This window comes from Didymosphaeria variabile (genome assembly GCF_027946475.1).
Source record: "Didymosphaeria variabile strain IMI 356815 chromosome Unknown scaffold_5, whole genome shotgun sequence".
NCBI classification, from domain to species: domain Eukaryota; kingdom Fungi; phylum Ascomycota; class Dothideomycetes; order Pleosporales; family Didymosphaeriaceae; genus Didymosphaeria; species Didymosphaeria variabile.
Window position 1 is genome coordinate 3,690,969 of NW_026611624.1, and position 18,355 is coordinate 3,709,323.

Here is an 18,355-nt window from a genome sequence, read left to right on the forward strand (position 1 = left end):
TTCGCAATGTCCGAGAACCCTTCGTAGTCCCGCACCTCGATCTATGTTTAAACACATTTGGCCAGTCGAAGAATTCGCTTTGTATGAATAAGATTAGTAAATACATGTGTAGACCAACCTGTCAAAGGGCTAGTTGATCGAGGCGGCCGTCGTTTCCCTAAGACACCAGTCTCTGGTGTGCACAGTCGTTATGGAAGTGGCGTGCACAAGGTCTCAGCCTTGCAGGACCCCGCACTTAAGCATTTGCTTGACCGATACACTGACGGATAACTGATAGCATTGTACTGCGTTTATGGTTCATTCATCAATCTTATGGCAGAATTTAATTCACACATACTTGGGATGCATGCTGCACGGTCGGGCTGTGACTGAGTATCTATTCAGACCGATCGCCAATGAGTTTTCACTAGGCATACAATGATTCGTTCATGCCCTCACTCTCAACCATCGATCTTCTCTACTTCCGGCGGAATGATAATCCTGCTTGAAAGGTTACAGATGAGATTCGCAGAAAGTTGAACCACCACACCAGCCGCAGTGCTCTTTCAGCCAACGCCAACGGACACCCAGCGGTCAATATCTATTATTACCTATCCAGCTCATTTGAGCTCGGAAGTTACCGCCTAGAACCCTTCAATGACTCTTCACGTCCTTCAATTTGGCGTCAAGCCGACATCGTATCGCACAGACATCCGTACAAATGCGGAGAGGTGATCGCATGAAGATAAGCACAGAAGCCGAAGGAAAAGCTCGCCCTCCTGTTAGACTCGCTCCCTCACGACCAAAGCCAGCTATACAGCAAATAAAGGTTGCTAATAACACTGAGGATCCTACACCCTAGGGTAACTCGCTCTATAATAAGTATCTAGATTTATGAGATAACACGGTATCATTGGTGATCACACGGAAAAGCTGCTACTGCTAGGAGGTCCAAGTTATACTTCCGCCACTGCGAATTATTGTTATGCTGACTTACAAGTTGGCGGCTTACTTAACGGGGCTGAAAGACGCTGGCGCACGGGAACCGGGGTAGGCGATCCTGGACGAGCGCACTTGCAAATCATATTTAGCATTACGCTTACACACAACGGGGTGGTCAGAAGCTTGAATGCTTACATGCAGTGTGAGAAGCACAGAACTGGGATAGTATTGGCCAGTACAAGCAATGGAGGTGCAGGGTCCAGCGACGTTTTGGGAATTTGACTGCGAAAGGTGTTCAGCCTTGTAGAGGGTAGTCCATCGGAGCTTTGAAATCGGAGCTGGCGACGAGACGGTGAACATGGCTCACGAGGGTTGCACCACTATGGTGGGTCGAGTATATATGCTAGCGCCCAGGATTGCAATTCGTTATGAGAGTGGAGTCATCCACAGCTTGACGCAACCGACATCGACAACTTCGCAACCTGGTGCTGATGATCTTATATCATATCTCGACATCACTCAATTAGCGGCCAAAGACTTTGTCATCTGTTAGTACCGTCGGCTTTCTAGGTTGACCCTGCGAAGACCCTTAGTCTACATCCAAGGACACACGATGGTATACTCGGATATCCACCTGCCCTTGCGTAAGTTCCCTTCTTGGAACGAATAGCGACACTAGCTAACATCTTTTCAAGCGGGCTTTATCGCTCTAGACTGGTCTTTGATGGTTGTCGCACTTATTCCGATCCTGATTCGAGTCTCGATGCGCGCACGGAATCGCGGTCTAAGCACGCTCGCCTCCAACATCGCCGACGGCTTCGTCGTGCTCGCTTGGCTTTCTGGCTGCGTACTCATCTCCATCAACACCTGGAAGAATAATCTCCGCATGAAGTACCTCTCCGCTCCTCCAGAAACGCTGTATTATGGCGTCCCAGAGCCGTTATCAGGACACCTTCTCTATGTCTCATGGATCAGCCTATTCTTCATCTACATCAGTCTTTGGAGCGCAAAAGCTGCCTTCCTTGCTTTCTACTACAGTATCTTCTCTTCACAGGGCACACGAACGCAGATTGGGCTCGCCGCAGCTTGCATCTTTACCGCCGCAACGTTCCTGCTTCACATGTTCCTCATCGCGTTCTGGTGCACGCCTATCTCTTTGAATTGGTCACCGCCCCCAGGCGAGCACCTCTGCTCCGCCGTACACAGCATGTCCAGCGTTACAGTCTCCACCTTCACCAACATCACCACCGACCTCGTCATTCTCAGCATCCCCATAAGCACACTCCTCGCCTCCAAGCTCAACCGCACCCAACGCGCCGGTCTCGCCTTCGTCTTCCTCATGGGGAGCGTGTCCATCCTTGCGGCGCTCGTGCGCTTCATCTGCCTGAAGCTGGTGCAGTCCACCCCGAGGGCTAGCATCACGCATACGATCGATGTGTGGGCGCTTGTAGAGATCGTTTCGTCGATATTGGCGGTGTGCTTGCCTTCATTGAGGACGTTCATGAGACGTCGTGGGCTTCGGAGGCCGGACGGGGCAATTAGGTTGGTCAGTCAGCCTTCGAGTGGAGTGAACTCGATGGATAAGAGTATCACTAGGGTGGATAGTGAGAAGAGTGGGTCTGTGAGAGTTGCGGAGGCGTGGTATGATAGGGACGAAGAAGGTGGCTTTGTGACACGGCCGGAGCCAGCGAAGAATGTGCCGTACTTCTGAGCTAAGCCCTGGTGATGCTTTCGTTTTCTGTACGATATTGTTCAAGCTGGCCCTCTCCATTCGTTTGAGTTGACCTCGGTCATCTGTTGCGTTTGAGCCTGGCGTTTAGGTCCATGGAAAAGTGGCATAGCGTGGAGCTCTGGAGTACTGTCATTTTCGAGATACCATTTCCTTTCGATTCTATTCTCCTCGCTGTTGAGTGTCTTTAACCGCTCGTACATTAGTGTATGGTGCTACGAGCGACCTCCCGCATTCAGAAACACGCATTGGCCTCATGCAGTGAATGCCGCTAACTCTACCTCACGCCTGCCTAATGCTTCAGGTTGAGTCTCCGATTCACCACTCAATAAAAAGACTTCATATTAGCCTCCCTTCTCTTATCGACCGACCAACGTCCACTACTCTACTGCACAACTCGACATAGGGCACCACAGCATGGAGGACCCACAGCGGACTGGCTCTGTTAGCGGGCACGAGGAATGCAGTGTGTCGTTCATGTCACTCGCGGCCGAAACGCGTAACCAAATTTACGGACTGGCGCTACTCCGAAGGTCTCCCATCAAGATTACCTATCTCAGTACTGGAGATCGCACTGGGCTTCGTATCGATCTCGAGGTCGACGATATCCTCTACAGACACGGTTCCAATGGGATTGCTACCGCCCTGCGCAACCTTACGCTCCTCAACCAGCAACTCAAGAAGGAGGCTCAGACTTTCTTCTACGCCAACAATGCTTTCAAATTAAGAGTGGAGCAGCCCGATCCCGCAAAGAGCTACCACAACGACTTGTTCTTTGTTACGGCTTGCGTAGAGTTCCTCGAGCATTGCGGCGCAGACGGTCGAGCCTCGCTGAAGCACCTGATTGTGGAGGACTTGCGAACGGGAACAGTGCGGCACGACGACTTGTACTGCAAGCCTGATATCATCGCTTCCTTTCTTCGCCTGCTGCATCAGTGCACTAAGCTCGAGATCTTGGAAATCAACAACGTCCTCGCCATTGCGCCGCAAGGTATGAAAGACAGCGTCGCCCATGCTGATAATCAGCCACTGGAAGAAGCCTACCAGCACTTTTCCTCGCACTTCGCGGAACTTCCTTGCCTCAAGAAGTTGACGCTAGGACATGACATCAAGTTTCATGGAATCAGCCCAGAAAAGAGGCGCATCTATGAGGAGAGGGAAGAGGCATACCAGGAAAAGCACTATCGCGCAATGATGATGGAGCTGGAGGACATGATGAGAAAGAACCTCTCTGCAGAGGTCATGGTGCGTACAATCATTGGGGAAGATTTCCTGCTCGCTTCGGTGGAAGGGTACCGCGATGGCTGGCGGCTCGTCCCGTATTACTGAGTCCTGGGACGCTCATAATAACTCTCAGAAGCTCTGCATTTCAAATGTATTCGCCCCCCTGAAGCTTGAAGACACTATTTCTGTATAACGGTCACGCAAATTATGGTCTGCAGACGAGAAATACCTATGTTGACACCCTATCGGATGAACTGTATTCTAGACGTGGTGTTACTCTTTTGTCAATGATAAGGTACACTTTGCATGGCGAGCTGATGTGTCTGTAGTTGATTGTCTTGATTTGGGGGTCACACACCGGATACATGGTCTTTCTTCACGGCATAAGCAGTAGATAAAACAAATAAATTTGGAACGGAAAGCGCCACCTCGTTCATCGGTCAAGTTCACGAACTCGCGCATCGAGCATGGTCATACTAATGGACCAATGGGACGATTTAGATACACATAGTGTATGTTCTGAGCGCTATTACTTCTCTCCCCTAGCCCTCACCACCACGTTGTACACAGTATGCGACCCCCTCAAAGCGCACAGCTCACGCGCTCAAGCGCTGATATACCGCTAATCACTTGTTTGGTGCGCTGCAGCATGATATCCAGAATTGGTCACTTGACGTTTGAGTGTTTGGAATTGAAGGTAAAGTTGGGAGGTATCCGCTAGTCCGTTGTGCCTTCCGCCTCTCACCTTTACCTGCGCCTCCAGCATCAAACCTTTAAATTCAACGCCGAATCCTCCCCGTCACCTTATCAGCTCTACAAGCGCAACACAATTTGTCGGTCTGCTCGCACATTCGTCGACTAGCCTTCATAACACACATCCTTCGTCATGGTCCACAAGCGCGGACCTGGTAATCGTGGAAAGCGGCAGACGGGTACTGATCGGGCAGCTCAGTCCGAGCGTGCGGCACTCGGACAATATTCTAGGTACGTGACATTACCCTACAATCCTGTGCTAGAAGTTGTCATAGTGCGTTGCCCTAGGCTAGGCGATACAATTGCCGCTTGCACACAAACACCTGAACTAGTAATGTAACATGAACAGTGCGGAAGTCAAATACACTAACATCTATGTATAGGAACTATACCAGCTCCGCTTCGCAGCACGATTCTAAAGCCGAGCCTCAAGTCCTAAAGAAGGAGTACGCATCCTTCGCCTCTCTGCCTGGAGAGATTCGCAATATGATCTACCGGCTCACACTGATCGCCGACGGACCTGTCAATATCCGCTACACCGTGAAGAATGAAATCAACACGTATCATGTGAGTAGCCGTGTTGACGGCGCGATTGAAAGTGTGATTGATGGGACCGGACCCGGCTCGACCGCAGTGTCTGGTTACCAGGCATGTACGGCATTGCACTTCTTCAGCGTCATAAACAGGAAGATCAGGAAAGAAGCGCGACCGTTCTTCTTCGCACACAACAAGTTTAAGTTCCTCGTCAATGATAGATCTGGTCGACTTTTCACGCCCACCTACGGATTTCTCAAGGATATGATGTATCTGAAGGCCTGTGTTTCTTTCCTCGAGCACATAGGCATGGAAGGTCGCGCATCGCTTACATCGTTAAAGCTCGATGATGCCTGCACAGCGCCCCAGTGCGATCCTACCTACCACAATGGGCAAGCTGTGGCGGACCTTTTCCGCCTTCTCCATCAATGCACTAATCTCATTTCCTTGGACTTGACCAACATTCTCATCTTGGCCCCGCCCAGCATCAAGCGACGTCTTTTCTCTGATGGAGCCTTTCCGGCAATATACCATATTCCGGGAGACGCCTTGCGCGTCTTCGCCAACCGCTTCAATGCACTTCCCCGCCTGAAGGTGCTCAAAATCTTCTACTTCCTAGACTACTTCGATTTGAAGGCCATCTGGCACGAACCACGAGTGAAAGCGGTTGCAACAGCACTAGCACCGGCGCTTCACGCAGAGGTCCGACTCGAGGAGGTGTGGTCAGATATATTCTTCGTATGACCCTCCGCTCGATGCGTGGTCATACGATGTTTAAAGGAACGCATAGCGTCTCCACCACCTTGAATGAGCACAAGCAACACCAAGCCCAGGCATCACCATTCCACAGCAAACCCGTCGAAATCAATTCCCCTTCCACGGACGTCGTCTGACATCACACCAGCAAAGCGAACGGATACAGATCAAAGGACCGAGTTTTGACAGGCTTAGAATCAAGCACAGGAATGTCCACACATATGGAGGACCAGGCGAATCGGAAGCAGAGGATTTCTGTCAGACATCTTAATGAGCGTGAGCGTGAGCATATTGCCCATTTTCCAAGTACTTTTCGAGAATAATAACGTCCCTTTTGGAAAACAACTTATTAGTTTATCAAGTCTTCAAGCGATTGCATTTTCGGCCGGTGTCTGTCTCTTTGGGCTCTCAATTGTCGTCTCCCGTGTTTTGCTTCCTACCTACACCACATCCAGTGAAGTTCCATAGATCAGATATCAAGGAATTCTACTGCACAGCATGTCCAACGATAATATAAAGTCTCTCGCGTTGGCCAAAATGAAAACTGACGGACGGATCGTATGCACAATAGTGGAGTATCAACATGTTCTCAATTCCTTCATCTTACCGACTATGTATCCTCCTCACCACACCACCGCCACCACAGCTTATAATTACTTCCCACCCACTTCTCGAGAAACCTAGTGTCCTCTTACAAAGCGCACGAACCACGTGCGAGATCGTTTCAAGATCGCCTCCCACGCTCTAAAACGGCTAGAAAACGCAAAGACATGACGTACTGTAAAACGTACGAGTCGACCAAAACGGATAAAAACAATGACGCTCATGTTCTTTTGCCAAAACGCCCGTGTGAAAAGTCATCGTAGTAATCCTTTTCCAGATAACGACATGTAGCAAGGAAGCGGAAGGTACATATTCTACAACAGTGTGTCAAAGAAAGTTAGTCTTGCGCGTGTCGGTATATTACGTCGGCAGACAAGCGAAAGAAAAGAACGTGACGTATGCGAAGTGACTCGGGACAAGAGTGAAGATCCCGGCCGAGAGTGTTGCTAATAATAGAACCAAGAGGACCTGGTGTTATCACCGAGATCTTCAGGGCCTTTCTCGTAGTGCAATGTATGGACGTGAAAATCTAGTCGCAATTTTGGTGAACGTGTGGCAAAGAATACCATTCGCCTGGCGGAACAAATTCTCGTTTCAGAAGCGCATCATGATTGCTAACGGCGTACACTTTCAGGGTACGGTCGCATAGCTTTTCTAAGTAATGTTTCGAGGGCTTTGTGAGAATTCGCATGAGGTATTGGGAGTTTCCAATAGTTGTCCGCCGACTGGCCAGTGTCATCGTAGTCGATAATAATTGGGAGGTTTCTTGAGGAAGCCTCAAAGCATTCATATAACAGTGTAAAGGGTATCCGAAGGGTAGGGTACAATAACTGGTAATGCATCGAACCACGAACAGAGATGTCCATCTGACTCTAGTAGTAAGGGTAGGCATTATTCGGAGCTTGCTGATGATGTGGTGCTACACCATGTTGCTGCAACAGGTCCTGCTGTTGCATGATATTCACATTCGGCGGTATGTAATGTTCCTGGTAGGGATGCTGAGCATTACTGAAATCAGCGCCAGCCAAGGGGTTCATCATCGGATACATGCGTGGCCGAGGTTGTAATTGCGGTGCGGAAGCCTGCTGTTGCTGTTGCTGTTGTGGCGGCTGAACTGGCTGTTGATCCTGATGATTCCATCCCCATTTCTCTTTGAGCTCATCGTTGATGAAGCCTACGCGCCAACCTGTCTCCGTACGAATCTTGTCAACGATGGTAAGGACCTCTTCTTGAGCATCTCGGCGGGTGAGACACTCGGCTGCGATGTGGAGGGAGCGGAGGGCCACAGAAGCAACGCCACGGTCCTTGACGTGGGCGCTGATACCGCAGATGAGTTGCGAATGCTCGGTAAGCATTTGATGCATCTCCGGAGACTGCGAGTTCTGAAGAGGGTTGATTTGTGCGAGCAAGCACATGCAGGTGTGATAAAACAGGCGTGCCACTATACTGGCTCGCTTTATAAGCCAAACTTCTGGGAAACACGAGCCAGAGAGTGTTTGTCCGGGGTAGAGATATGCCATGGGATGCATCGTCCTAGGAATGCAAGTATTCCATCGGTCAGCGAGCTCCGTAAGACCGATCCATTTGACATAGCGAGCTTGCGCACTTTGCTTTGCAGCCTCCTCATCTCGGGGTATCGAAGCGCGGAAGTTGCAGACTTTGGCGACAATGTACACGATACGATGAGTCCAGAGCTCTTCACGTCCGGATTCGGTCTCGGGCTCAAGGTTCATGTCGATGCCCCAGTCATCTGGATCCCAGGCAACCTGCCAATTGAAGTGCAAACAGCTGAGTAGCTCCATGCCGACGTTAAGCCAGAAGCATGCAGCACCGATACCGCTCGATCGGGCGTTCCAGCCGCATTCCTTGATGAGAGCTCGTGCGCCAGCAATGTGGTTCATGCGTTGGAGCGCGCGCTCACCCATGATTTCGTAAACGTTCAGGATAACGGCCGTAGTCGCACACAGCACCGTGTCTCTGTTGGGATCCTGTAGCGCGTCTAACAGGTGTTTCGTCGCCTTGTCATAGTACTTCAGTGCTCTGTCTTGACTATAACGTTTGTTAACCAGCGCAAGATGTCTCGCACCGGAAGCCAGAAAAGCATTGAGGAGCATGGGTTCCTTGAGAGCGTGGAAAGGAAGTTGACGAGAGAACTGAATTGAGTAAGTTCCTGGTAGTGGTAGGACTTGATAGCAAGATAGAAGGTGAAACAAGGAAAAGGGCGCCTACATGTTTCTTAGCATCCATACTGTCCATCCATATGCCGACTTCTTCGACGAAAACTTGCATAAAGAGCACTTCCTCCTGGTCGACGAGATAGTCCGGTCCATCGAGCTCTTGCAGATCCCGGGCATCAGGGCGGGACAAGTGATGGTCCTCAGGGTTAGGCGTCATGAAGGCGTTGACCGAGGCCTGTGCGCTCATACCATCTGAGGGTGTTGAATGGGCGAGTTGGTGCTGTTGGGGGTTCTGGAACGATCTCATCGGAGCGTAGCCGCCCTGGGAGCCGTACTCAGATGCCATGTCTGAATAAGTAGAAATGCGATGATGATGGGCATACGTGTTTTGGTAGGCAGTCGGCTCGAAACTGCGAGTACTTGAATGTGTTGAACCGCGCGCTGGGTACATCTCAATGCCCCCTATGTACTCGGAAGCAGTTTTACGCGACTCGTCCTTGAACTCGACGGTCCAGTTGTCTTTGCCACGGCGCATGTTAGCATCCGTAATGAGGTACAATTGGCAGGCAAGTGTAGCCGACGTCACTTACCAGTGGGCGGGATGAGGTGCGGCGGCGCCTTGACTTGGGTGTCAATCCAGTTGATGCGCATGCCCTTTCTGCACTCTCGATTCGACTTGAGGCAGTTCTGGCAGCTGGGCGAGCCCTCGTCACACTTCAGATGGCGGTCCCTGCACGTGAGGCAGCCGGTGCGAGTGCGGGTCGACTTGCCTGACTTGCCCTTTGCCTGGGCGGGCGGCGTGTGCTCTGAGACGGCATCTGGCTGCTGGATGTCGTGGTCGCCGCTCTGCTGCTCTGCGATGGCGGCGTGTTGGTTTGCCTGGATAGCCAGGGCGATGGCGCCGGCCATGGTGGTTGTTACGGCAAGAATAGCCCGGGTCACGGACGGAAAGAATAGCCAGAGGCGCAGAGCTGGTACGCCCGCGCAGACCAACACAGTGGTCGCGCCCGTGACGCGCCTCGATGCTAGAGCGATGCTAGAGCAGTGCTACGGCGGGAGAAGGGTGCAGGCTCCACGGGCGGTTGCGGACGAGGGCGACGAGAGGTGTGCGTGAAGCTTGGCCCGGGGTGGTTGTGGGGAGGAGGCAGTTTTGTAGCAGTTTTAGACGACTGGCTTCGCCTCATCCTGTCCTTTTGAGATAAGCCAGGCCCCAAAATAGAAGCCCCAACCCTGCTCACAGGTTACTTGTTTGCCTCGTCAGCGCGCCCAGATGCGCTCCTCTGCACAGATATCAGCGTCACTCAGCGCTGGCGTTCGCAGCTGCGCTCTCAAGTCGCCGCCTGCCGCGGGCTAGCGCTCCCTCCTGCAACGCGGATGAGGTTCCAGCCGGCTGTGACGCAACTCCTGGTCCCAGCGTCGATCGCGCTCCCGCTTCCCTGATCCTCGCCTGTCAATATTCAACTACGCCTGTAGCATGCCCGTTGACGTCGACCACCAGCAGTCCGCCCGAGACCCCGCCCAGCCTAGCTACATCTTCCGTGGCCATACTGCCCAGATCCATAGTGTTGAAATCCTTCGCCGCAACACGTGCCTTCTAACCGGCGACGCAGACGGCTGGGTGGTCCTTTGGAAATTGGAAACCAAACGGCCTCTGGCTGTATGGAAGGCTCACGATGCTGCAATACTCGGGACCGTGGAGTGGGGTCATGAAAAAATCATAACGTGCGTTCATCTCCTTGCAACCTATACGCATGCAGATGGTGGCTGATGCACATCACTTCCCAGGCATGGACGCGACAACACTCTCCGCATATGGCAGCTGAGAGGCCTGGATGCATCCTACTCGACAGTCCTGCCCGCAGATGGAGCAGACACACACAGGCCAAAGCCATGGCTGTTGCACACCCTCCCGGTGAACACGCTCAACTTCTGCGCTTTCACAATGTGCTATCGACGAGGCAATGTTGGCGCATTTGCCAGTTCGACAACTATGTCTGACGAGCAAATTTACATTGCTGTGGCAGGAACGGACGATAAAAAAGCCGAGGTCTATCAGTTCCCAGACGAGAAGCTGGTTTGTGTAGTGCCAAGGATCGACATTTCAGAAACAGGTCAGTTTGCGCTTTTGATTGCTCAAGTCTATTGAATGCAATATCTTGGCAAGAATTTCACCACCGTCCAATAACACGGAGTCACGGGATGAACATCTGCAGCTAACCATACCCAGGCATGATCATGGCTGTCAAACTTGTACACCACCAACCTTCTAACAATGTCCTGGTGATCACGGGATACGAAGCCGGCTTCACAGCCGTACATCTATTGCCTCGTAATTCGACAGGAACACGAAAACCAACCCTGGGCTTGGCTCAAAATATCTACCTCAGCCAGCCGCACACGCAGCCCATATTGTCCGTCGATGCACTACCTGATGGCTCGACTTACTTCACATCGTCTGCAGATGCCACCATCGCTGCGCACCGCATCCCAGAATTACCTTATACTGCTGATGTTGACTGTGAACCACCAGAAAATTTAGTCACAAATGAATGCAATTTGGACGACGACGAACGACACAACGCTCCTTTAGCGACTGATGAGTCGACTGCACATGGAAAAGCAGCGTTGTTTACCAACGCATCCCCAGAAGCCGCGACCACGTCTCCGGACTCATCATCACCCGCACGAAATAGTGACACAGAATCAATCGAACCACTCTCGTTCCCAAAACTACGCCCGCGCACTGGCATAGAACCACCACCAGACACTGCGAAACCGCCAGCACGCCCATCAGGCCTCTCCTCTCTCCTCGCTTCGGCACCCCCACAGCCGGCGCTCACACCCACTGCCAGACCACCACCTGTGACCGTCCAACCTGCGCACAAGATCATTAACACCAAGCACGCAGGACAACAGTCCCTCCGCGTCCGCTCCGATGGCCGACTCCTCGTAACAGGCGGATGGGACAGCAAGGTGCGCGTCTACAGTAGCAAGACGCTGAAGGAGGTTGCAGTGTTGAAGTGGCATAAGGAAGGTGTCTACGCGGTTAGTTTTGGAGAGGTGTTAGGAAAAGAGGCTCTTGAGCAGCACGCCGCGGAGCAGAAAGCTGTAGAGAAAGGAACGGAAGTAGCAAAGAGAGAGACGGGACTCGCAAAACTACAGCGACAGAGGGAGGAAGCTCTTCAGCTCAAGCATTGGGTCGCTGCCGGGGCGAAGGACGGAAAGGTTAGCTTGTGGGAGGTGTTCTGAACCCCTCCCTCTCTACCTCCATACGTTGACAAATACTTCCCAAACGCGACGCCTCAATTGTACTTCAGAGCACACTCCTGAGCCGTGGTTATGATTTCGCAACGTCCGATATCAGACTTTCGTCACCCCCCAAATCTAAACCCCTTCAACAAATTTCTCCTGACACGTTCCTTTTCCCACCTATCACGACGATCACGACGATCACGGCCCAGCCTTGCCGAGCCCCACACCGAGCCCCACGCACGCCCCCGCCGCGCCCACTCCCCACGATGATCGATCCATGGGCGTCCTGGCACGCACACATGAGCGAAAGGGGTAGAATGCGCGATGATCGATGAGATGGGATCAATCGATCTTGAGGGCGTGGTAGGGGTTCAAGGGGACTGGGTATCCTGCAGGTGCAACTTGTGTGGTCGGTGCAAAAGCTTAGGATGGCAATAGCGATGGAGATAACGAAGTATATTGCAGCGTTTGTGTAACCGTTATGCAGCATGTATCTGGGTAGATGGGTACGATAGCGTGCACATGTGTGGCGTGCGCGCCTCCGACCTCAGCGTACATGAACCTCGGTACGCGCATTGTTCCAACGAGCGAGCGAGCGAGCGAGCGACCGACCGCCGCGGCGCAAAAGCAAATGCAGACGCAGACGCCTGACGGAGGATCTGCGTCGTGAGTTACAAACATCAATCTCGCACAAAAAGCTAATGATAAGCGCGCGACTTGCTTGTCCGAGAGAGGAATGCATGAGCTAGCTTGAGGGGTCCATGTAGATGCCTGCAACGCATCATAGCAGGTGTGATATAGACGCATCTTAGCAGGTGTGATATAGATTGGGGCAACGCAGGGGCGGCCGATCGGGAGAATTGTACGCCACGATATGCGTGACAGAGATCTTGAAGCTGCGTCTGCCAAATTTGCTGGCAATTGTATTGCATATGTGGTAGTGCACGCTCCGTGCATGCGTGCTGACGCTGGAGAAGACCGCCAGATGCAAAGGTATAGATAGATAAATCAAAGAGTGATACAAAAGAAAGTCAGGCATGAACGCTCAATGGTTCCACCGTAAAAGTAAAATCAGGCCTCCCAATCATCGATTCAACGCCGTGGTATCCTGGAAAGTAATGATGTCCTTATGGTGTGACGCTCGTGGTAGGACAGTCCCAACAGCCCATTGCGCCTCCTAGCGCATCGTGAGATGCCAACGCTTAATGATCTGGAAACAAGGTACTTTTTGCGTGCCCAAAATGGACACAGCTCTTCCGGGATGGGTACCAGCCGCCACCGCTCGAGCATCCACGCTCGCGTCGTACTGACAACCAAGTCAGCATATATGAATCACAACATATATAAAGAGGAACGCGAAGTGCAAGTAGGCACTGTCGTTTCCTCACACGATGTTCCGCAGGCCACGGAAGCCTCCAGTCTTCTTTTCCGCCGCCTTTTTGGGATCTTTCGTTTCCTTCTTTTTGCTCGAGAAGTTCTGTGCGCCGCCTGTGGTCGTTAGTTTACGAGGACATTACGAAAGATAGAGTAAAGGCTTACCGCGACCGCCGTAAAAAGGTCGAGGATCCGGCTTCGCAGCTGCTCGATCTCTCTTTTCACCCTTGCTGCTACTCGTCTCTGCGGAATGCTCACTCTGCCCGCTTGATTGACCTGGCACCGCAGCATTCTGGTTCTCGAAAAGAGCATTGAGGGACTGCTCATAGGGTCCCGAAAAGTCATGTCCGTAGTTCTGCACATGTGAACGCGCTAGGGAGTCCAACCGTGGCTGTCGCGGAGGCGCAGCGAAAGAAGGGCTAGTCGGAGATGTCGGTGACAGGTGTTGGCCGTAGCCATCGTAGCCCGGAGAGATGTCCGATGTCAGTGGAGGAAGGAGCCTGGAATCGTACATGCCACTGGAGCGAGCGCTGAAGTTGCGACTAAGCGCGTCCCTCTCACGGTCATTAGTATCTACCCCATCATCATGACGCAGGCGTCCGACAAGAGCTTGATGCTCGCCCCTAAGCTCGTGATATTCCATTTCGAGCTCCATCTTCTGCTCTTGCAAACGCTGATACATCTTCTTCATGTTGGCCATTTTGGAGTTGTTCTGAGCGATGACCGAGTCTACCATCTGTTGCATGGATGGTGGAAGTTGACCCGGCTTGATGGCGCTTTTTTCTGCGGACTGTAACCGTGATTCGAGTTCCATGATCCTTCGTTCGTATGCTTTGATGGCTCGTTCACGCTCCAGCTCCCGGCTGTTCAACCGCATATGAGTAAGCTCGAGATCATTGCGCAACTCGTTACGCTGCTGGATGAGAGAGTTCAGGTCTTTACTCTGGCTCTCATACTCCGCAATCTTCTCTTGGGCAGCTTCAAGCTCCTTTTGCATATTGCCATAGTCCTCTAGCTCGAACTCGAGAGCCTCAGTACGCTGCTTGGCGCGCAATTCCTTGGCCTCAGCAATTTCGACAATTTTCTTTAGGTGCTCAAAATCTGTCTGCACCTTCCTGAGCTCAAAGCGCAAAGTTTCTTCTGCATCGTGTCGTGATTTGCTGTCTTCCCTATATGACTTTACTTTGCCGGTAAGTTCGCGTTCCCAGTTCTGTGTCTGGTTTCGACGAGTGAGTGTTTCCTTCTTCAGCTGGGCATACTGCTCGTTCATCTTAGCGAGCTTAGCCTTGAGAGTTTTGTTCGTATTGATAAGATTCTGGGTGTCGGCTTCGGCAGTGGCTTCCTTGATATGCTTTCTTTGCATCTGCCCAATGTGTGCTATGTGCTGAGCCTTGAGATATCGTTCGAAGTTGAGATCGTTCCGTAGGAGCATTATCTCTCTCTGCAATGCAGCCATGCTTAGATTCTTGAATTCTGACTGCGTGGGAGAACCTGCCACACTAATGGTTTGCGCAAAGTTATTGGCGCTGGCGGTATGTAAAGTAAGGCGCTGTGGAGCGGCGGATGGTGCGGAGAGAAAGCTCTGTTTTCTCGGTGCCTCCTTCGTTGGTGGAAGTGTTGGCGACTCGATCACGTCTTTACATTGCAACAGTGGCGAGGCCGAAGTGACCGCCTTAGCGTTCTCTGGGAGCTCGAAGCTGTCGGGAATGTCGGGTTGGCTGGTCGCGGAAGACGCAACCATCGTTGATTGAGTGTTCCTCCAACTAGCCGTCGAATCATGTACAGTGATGCCGTCATCGAGGGCAAATTCTGTCTCAGGAATAGGCGGTACAGGCAGATCGGGCAGTTTGGAAGTGGGAGGTGGTCCAGGGTCATCAAGAGTAGTTGACACAGCCACACATAATTCCATACACTCCATGACTACGTCAGCAGGATCGCTGTCGAGCCATCTGTTTTCCGTCAATTCATCTTCAATGGTCGTTGAGAACATATTTGGATGCAACAGATGGACTCGTCGATAGGGCTCTGTCCTACTGTGAAGTAGATCAGGGTCTAGGTCAAAGTCATCCGCACCAGGAAAGTTCATGGACTTTAGCAGCTTCCTGGGTTTCCGAACGAAGCTCATGAAGTTCAGCGGGAAGAGCCCGTAGAGGAAAGTGAAGTAGTGTAGCAGTGCAGTAGGTGGAGATGTGTCGGGAGGCTGAGCAGAGTGTTGCAGCTGTTCCCATGCCGGGTCGGAGTCCTCCTCATCTGAGCTGTCCGAGACGTCGTCTTCGTATGCGGATTCAGTGTCTGTTGCATCGCTAGAGCTGCCGAACTTGTCCCAACATATCAGCCTGCTGTAAATGAGGAACAGCCGTGGAAGATGGTGATCGGACGTAAGTGCTGAAGTGATGTGTGGCAGGAACATGATGAGTACTACCAGGGCCTGGCCAACGGCGCTGGCGGATGTGTCGATGAGCAAGCATTTTTCGAGATGCTGTATGAGCTGGGTCTCGAGGACCACGTGGAGATGAGGAGTTTGCAGCCGGACGAAGGCATTGAGCAGAATAAGGGCTTGGGTGCGATACCGTTTCTGGACGAAGAGCTCGTCGACGGCGAGGAGCAGCTCTTTCGGTTGCTTTCGTCCGAATGCAACCAATACCGATTCGACCTCGTTCGATATGTAGTCGTCTTCCGGAGAGATAATATCCTCAGTCTCTGAAGGGACCTTGGTCCGCGCGAGATACACGTCTAACGTCTTCCGCAGGAACAGATCCGACAGCCGCGCGCACTCCTTGTCCTTATCTTTGTCATCGTGTACTTCATATACCAGGAAGCTCAGTAACAGCTCCTTTGCCTCTTCAAGCTCATGTTTCTTGTGCCCGACACTGTCGATTGTGGGCTTGAGCACAAGGTCCCACCACTCACCTAACCGTGCCTCCCCCGTGAGCGCAGGCCGAACAGCTCGCAGAACGCTAAGGAACGGTCCGAGATTCTCAGGATTGTTGGCGACATGCTTGTTGTAGAGAGGCAGCAGGTCATCGTGGAAGCGCTGCGAATCGGTATCGTCGATATCATCATACTTTTCGAGGAAGCGGGCGATTGTATCGCGGAGCTCTTCGGGAAGGGGGTACGGAGCTGCCGGGGCAGCGAAGGTGGTATTGAGCGCCTTGAGCGTCTCGCGCATCGTCCTAGCATCTGGTGAGCACTGCGCTTAAGCGTGGAGTTGGGCGCTGCTGTCCCGGGTGGTCGCGTACCCAAACCCAGCCATGCTGGGCTACTGCGCCTTTGTCGACTTTAGAATAGGTGTTATACTCGGGTCTATATCGTGTGGAGGGTGTCGTGTGCGCACAAAAAGCTCGGGGAGAGTGTGAAGGGGAGTGGACTGCCAGAGCTAGCAGCGATTGACAGCGGGCGAGCGTGGGGTACAACCGCCGATTGAAGAGGGCACACGCTTTGTGAATGTCGCGACAGACAGTCCGTTGCGAGGCGGTGCCGCCCGTTCACAGCATACATCCTGGCACACTCAACTATTAGACGCACCCGTCGACATGCAGCATTACACCAAGCGTAGAGGCGCCTTCTGCAGTCCCCCCGGAACGGTCCCGCTTTGCTGCTTTGGGCTGTAGCGCCAGACAGGCCACCCCTGCTGTCAATCTCACCTCGGCGGCGGCCGGCGCCTTGAACATAGTTTCGAGTAAGTCGTCCTTATCGCAACACCCGTCTGTGCCCTCCGCCTGCTTCCTGCCTTTCCCCGCCGCCGACCGTTGTGAATCCGTTAGCCAGCACTGTCAGGACCATTCCTCGGCGTTGAATCATCGCCGTCTGGCTGCCTGCATGCCCGTCTCACTTCATCCGTTCGCATTCGTATCTACCGCATCTCTGGACGTCAGCACGGCTTAGCTACTCGATATTGACTGATCTTGCGTTCTGCTATCAGGGTGTCTGCCGAACGCCACGCGCAGCCCACCCGTTTATCCGGCATCTGGAAGCGTTCAGGAACAGGAACAACTCGCCTCCACAGTGGGATGCACATACTCGCCAATTGTTCCATCGGGCCTTTTCTTTTCTTCTGAGATTGGCCTTATACTTCGAATTACGTCCGCTTGAAGCCAATGGTTCTATCTGCTGTATTATCCCCTAGGCCTGCATGCCACCCCAGTCCCTCAACTCAAAGTGGCCCTTCCGGCCAACACCCCAGATCCGGCCTACCCGCCTCTTGAGCATCGTAAGATGGTGCTTAGTGCTCATTTGCCATACCTCGCCTTATAAAGTTCATCAAACCTAGTTCCATTGCATTGATAAGGAGCTTGCGTTGCATGTGCTTCAATTCCACGCTTGCTACTCGCAAAAGCTTTCGATCCCGACTACCCGATGTAATGGCGAAGCTGCATGGGTGGGCAAGGGGTCGAGAAGAATCTGGATGGTAGTACAAGCGGAGATCTGACCCCTGCAACCGTTGCTCGTTCTCGTATGCATACCGGTGGTGCGGTACCAATCGACTGGTGCAGTAGGTCTGCAGGCTGACACTGCATGTGTGCATCAGCCCTTCAAAGACGTCTCTGCAACACCGTATTATGTCGCACATTTTGACGAATCGCGCAAACAAACCACTGACGATCGGCTTTTCGAAAGCTCGCGACATGCACCAGCACTGTACCCCCACGACGAGTTCGAACCCAAACTCGAACCCGTTCGATGTTTCAAGGCGCTACCCGGAGGCATACTGATACCTGAGGTCAAGGTTCGACAGGTCGGACTCCATGATCACAACCTTGAGCATGCGCAAAGCTGTATGCTCTGCCCTTATCTTTACTAATAGCTTTCTGCAATATATTTGAGTTGTACAACAGCTCGCTTAAAAGCACAAGGCCATAGCATTTCCGTGCGTTTAGATCATGCTCGACCGACACCATTGGTCAGAAATTAAGTATGGCTGACGGGTTCTTGTCCCACTGGCTCAGATGGTGGCAAGTGTGCTGCTGGGAGAAAACACCCTTCACTTCGACACTTGTTCCACATTGACTGTTGCTCATTATACATCTCAAAC

General features: G+C 52.3%; 6 protein-coding genes across 6 annotated transcripts; 4 read left to right on the forward strand and 2 right to left on the reverse strand.

The window, feature by feature from the left end:
• Positions 1-1,534: 1,534 nt before the first annotated feature.
• On the forward strand, positions 1,535-2,632 carry N0V89_007671 (uncharacterized protein; the record flags this gene model as incomplete). Its single annotated transcript, XM_056216432.1, has 2 exons — positions 1,535-1,565; positions 1,617-2,632. 2 exons carry the CDS (start codon positions 1,535-1,537, stop codon positions 2,630-2,632), a joined length of 1,047 nt encoding a protein of 348 aa, XP_056070679.1.
• Positions 2,633-3,067: 435 nt separating this feature from the next.
• N0V89_007672 (uncharacterized protein) lies at positions 3,068-3,979 on the forward strand (the record flags this gene model as incomplete). The annotated part of the gene is made up of 1 exon (XM_056216433.1): positions 3,068-3,979. One exon carries the CDS (start codon positions 3,068-3,070, stop codon positions 3,977-3,979), a length of 912 nt encoding a protein of 303 aa, XP_056070680.1.
• Positions 3,980-4,760: 781 nt separating this feature from the next.
• Positions 4,761-5,905, forward strand: N0V89_007673 (uncharacterized protein; the record flags this gene model as incomplete). The annotated part of the gene is made up of 2 exons (XM_056216434.1): positions 4,761-4,858; positions 5,011-5,905. 2 exons carry the CDS (start codon positions 4,761-4,763, stop codon positions 5,903-5,905), a joined length of 993 nt encoding a protein of 330 aa, XP_056070681.1.
• Positions 5,906-7,392: 1,487 nt separating this feature from the next.
• On the reverse strand, positions 7,393-9,606 carry N0V89_007674 (uncharacterized protein; the record flags this gene model as incomplete). The annotated part of the gene is made up of 3 exons (XM_056216435.1): positions 7,393-8,673; positions 8,750-9,216; positions 9,288-9,606. The coding sequence occupies 3 exons, from the start codon at positions 9,604-9,606 to the stop codon at positions 7,393-7,395; spliced, it is 2,067 nt and encodes a 688-aa protein (XP_056070682.1).
• Positions 9,607-10,687: 1,081 nt separating this feature from the next.
• Positions 10,688-11,946, forward strand: asa1 (Astra associated protein 1 Asa1; the record flags this gene model as incomplete). Its single annotated transcript, XM_056216436.1, has 2 exons — positions 10,688-10,808; positions 10,925-11,946. The coding sequence occupies 2 exons, from the start codon at positions 10,688-10,690 to the stop codon at positions 11,944-11,946; spliced, it is 1,143 nt and encodes a 380-aa protein (XP_056070683.1).
• A 1,387-nt stretch (positions 11,947-13,333) lies between these two features.
• Positions 13,334-16,576, reverse strand: N0V89_007676 (uncharacterized protein; the record flags this gene model as incomplete). Its single annotated transcript, XM_056216437.1, has 3 exons — positions 13,334-13,437; positions 13,489-16,496; positions 16,563-16,576. 3 exons carry the CDS (start codon positions 16,574-16,576, stop codon positions 13,334-13,336), a joined length of 3,126 nt encoding a protein of 1,041 aa, XP_056070684.1.
• Between the last annotated feature and the right edge of the window lie 1,779 nt (positions 16,577-18,355).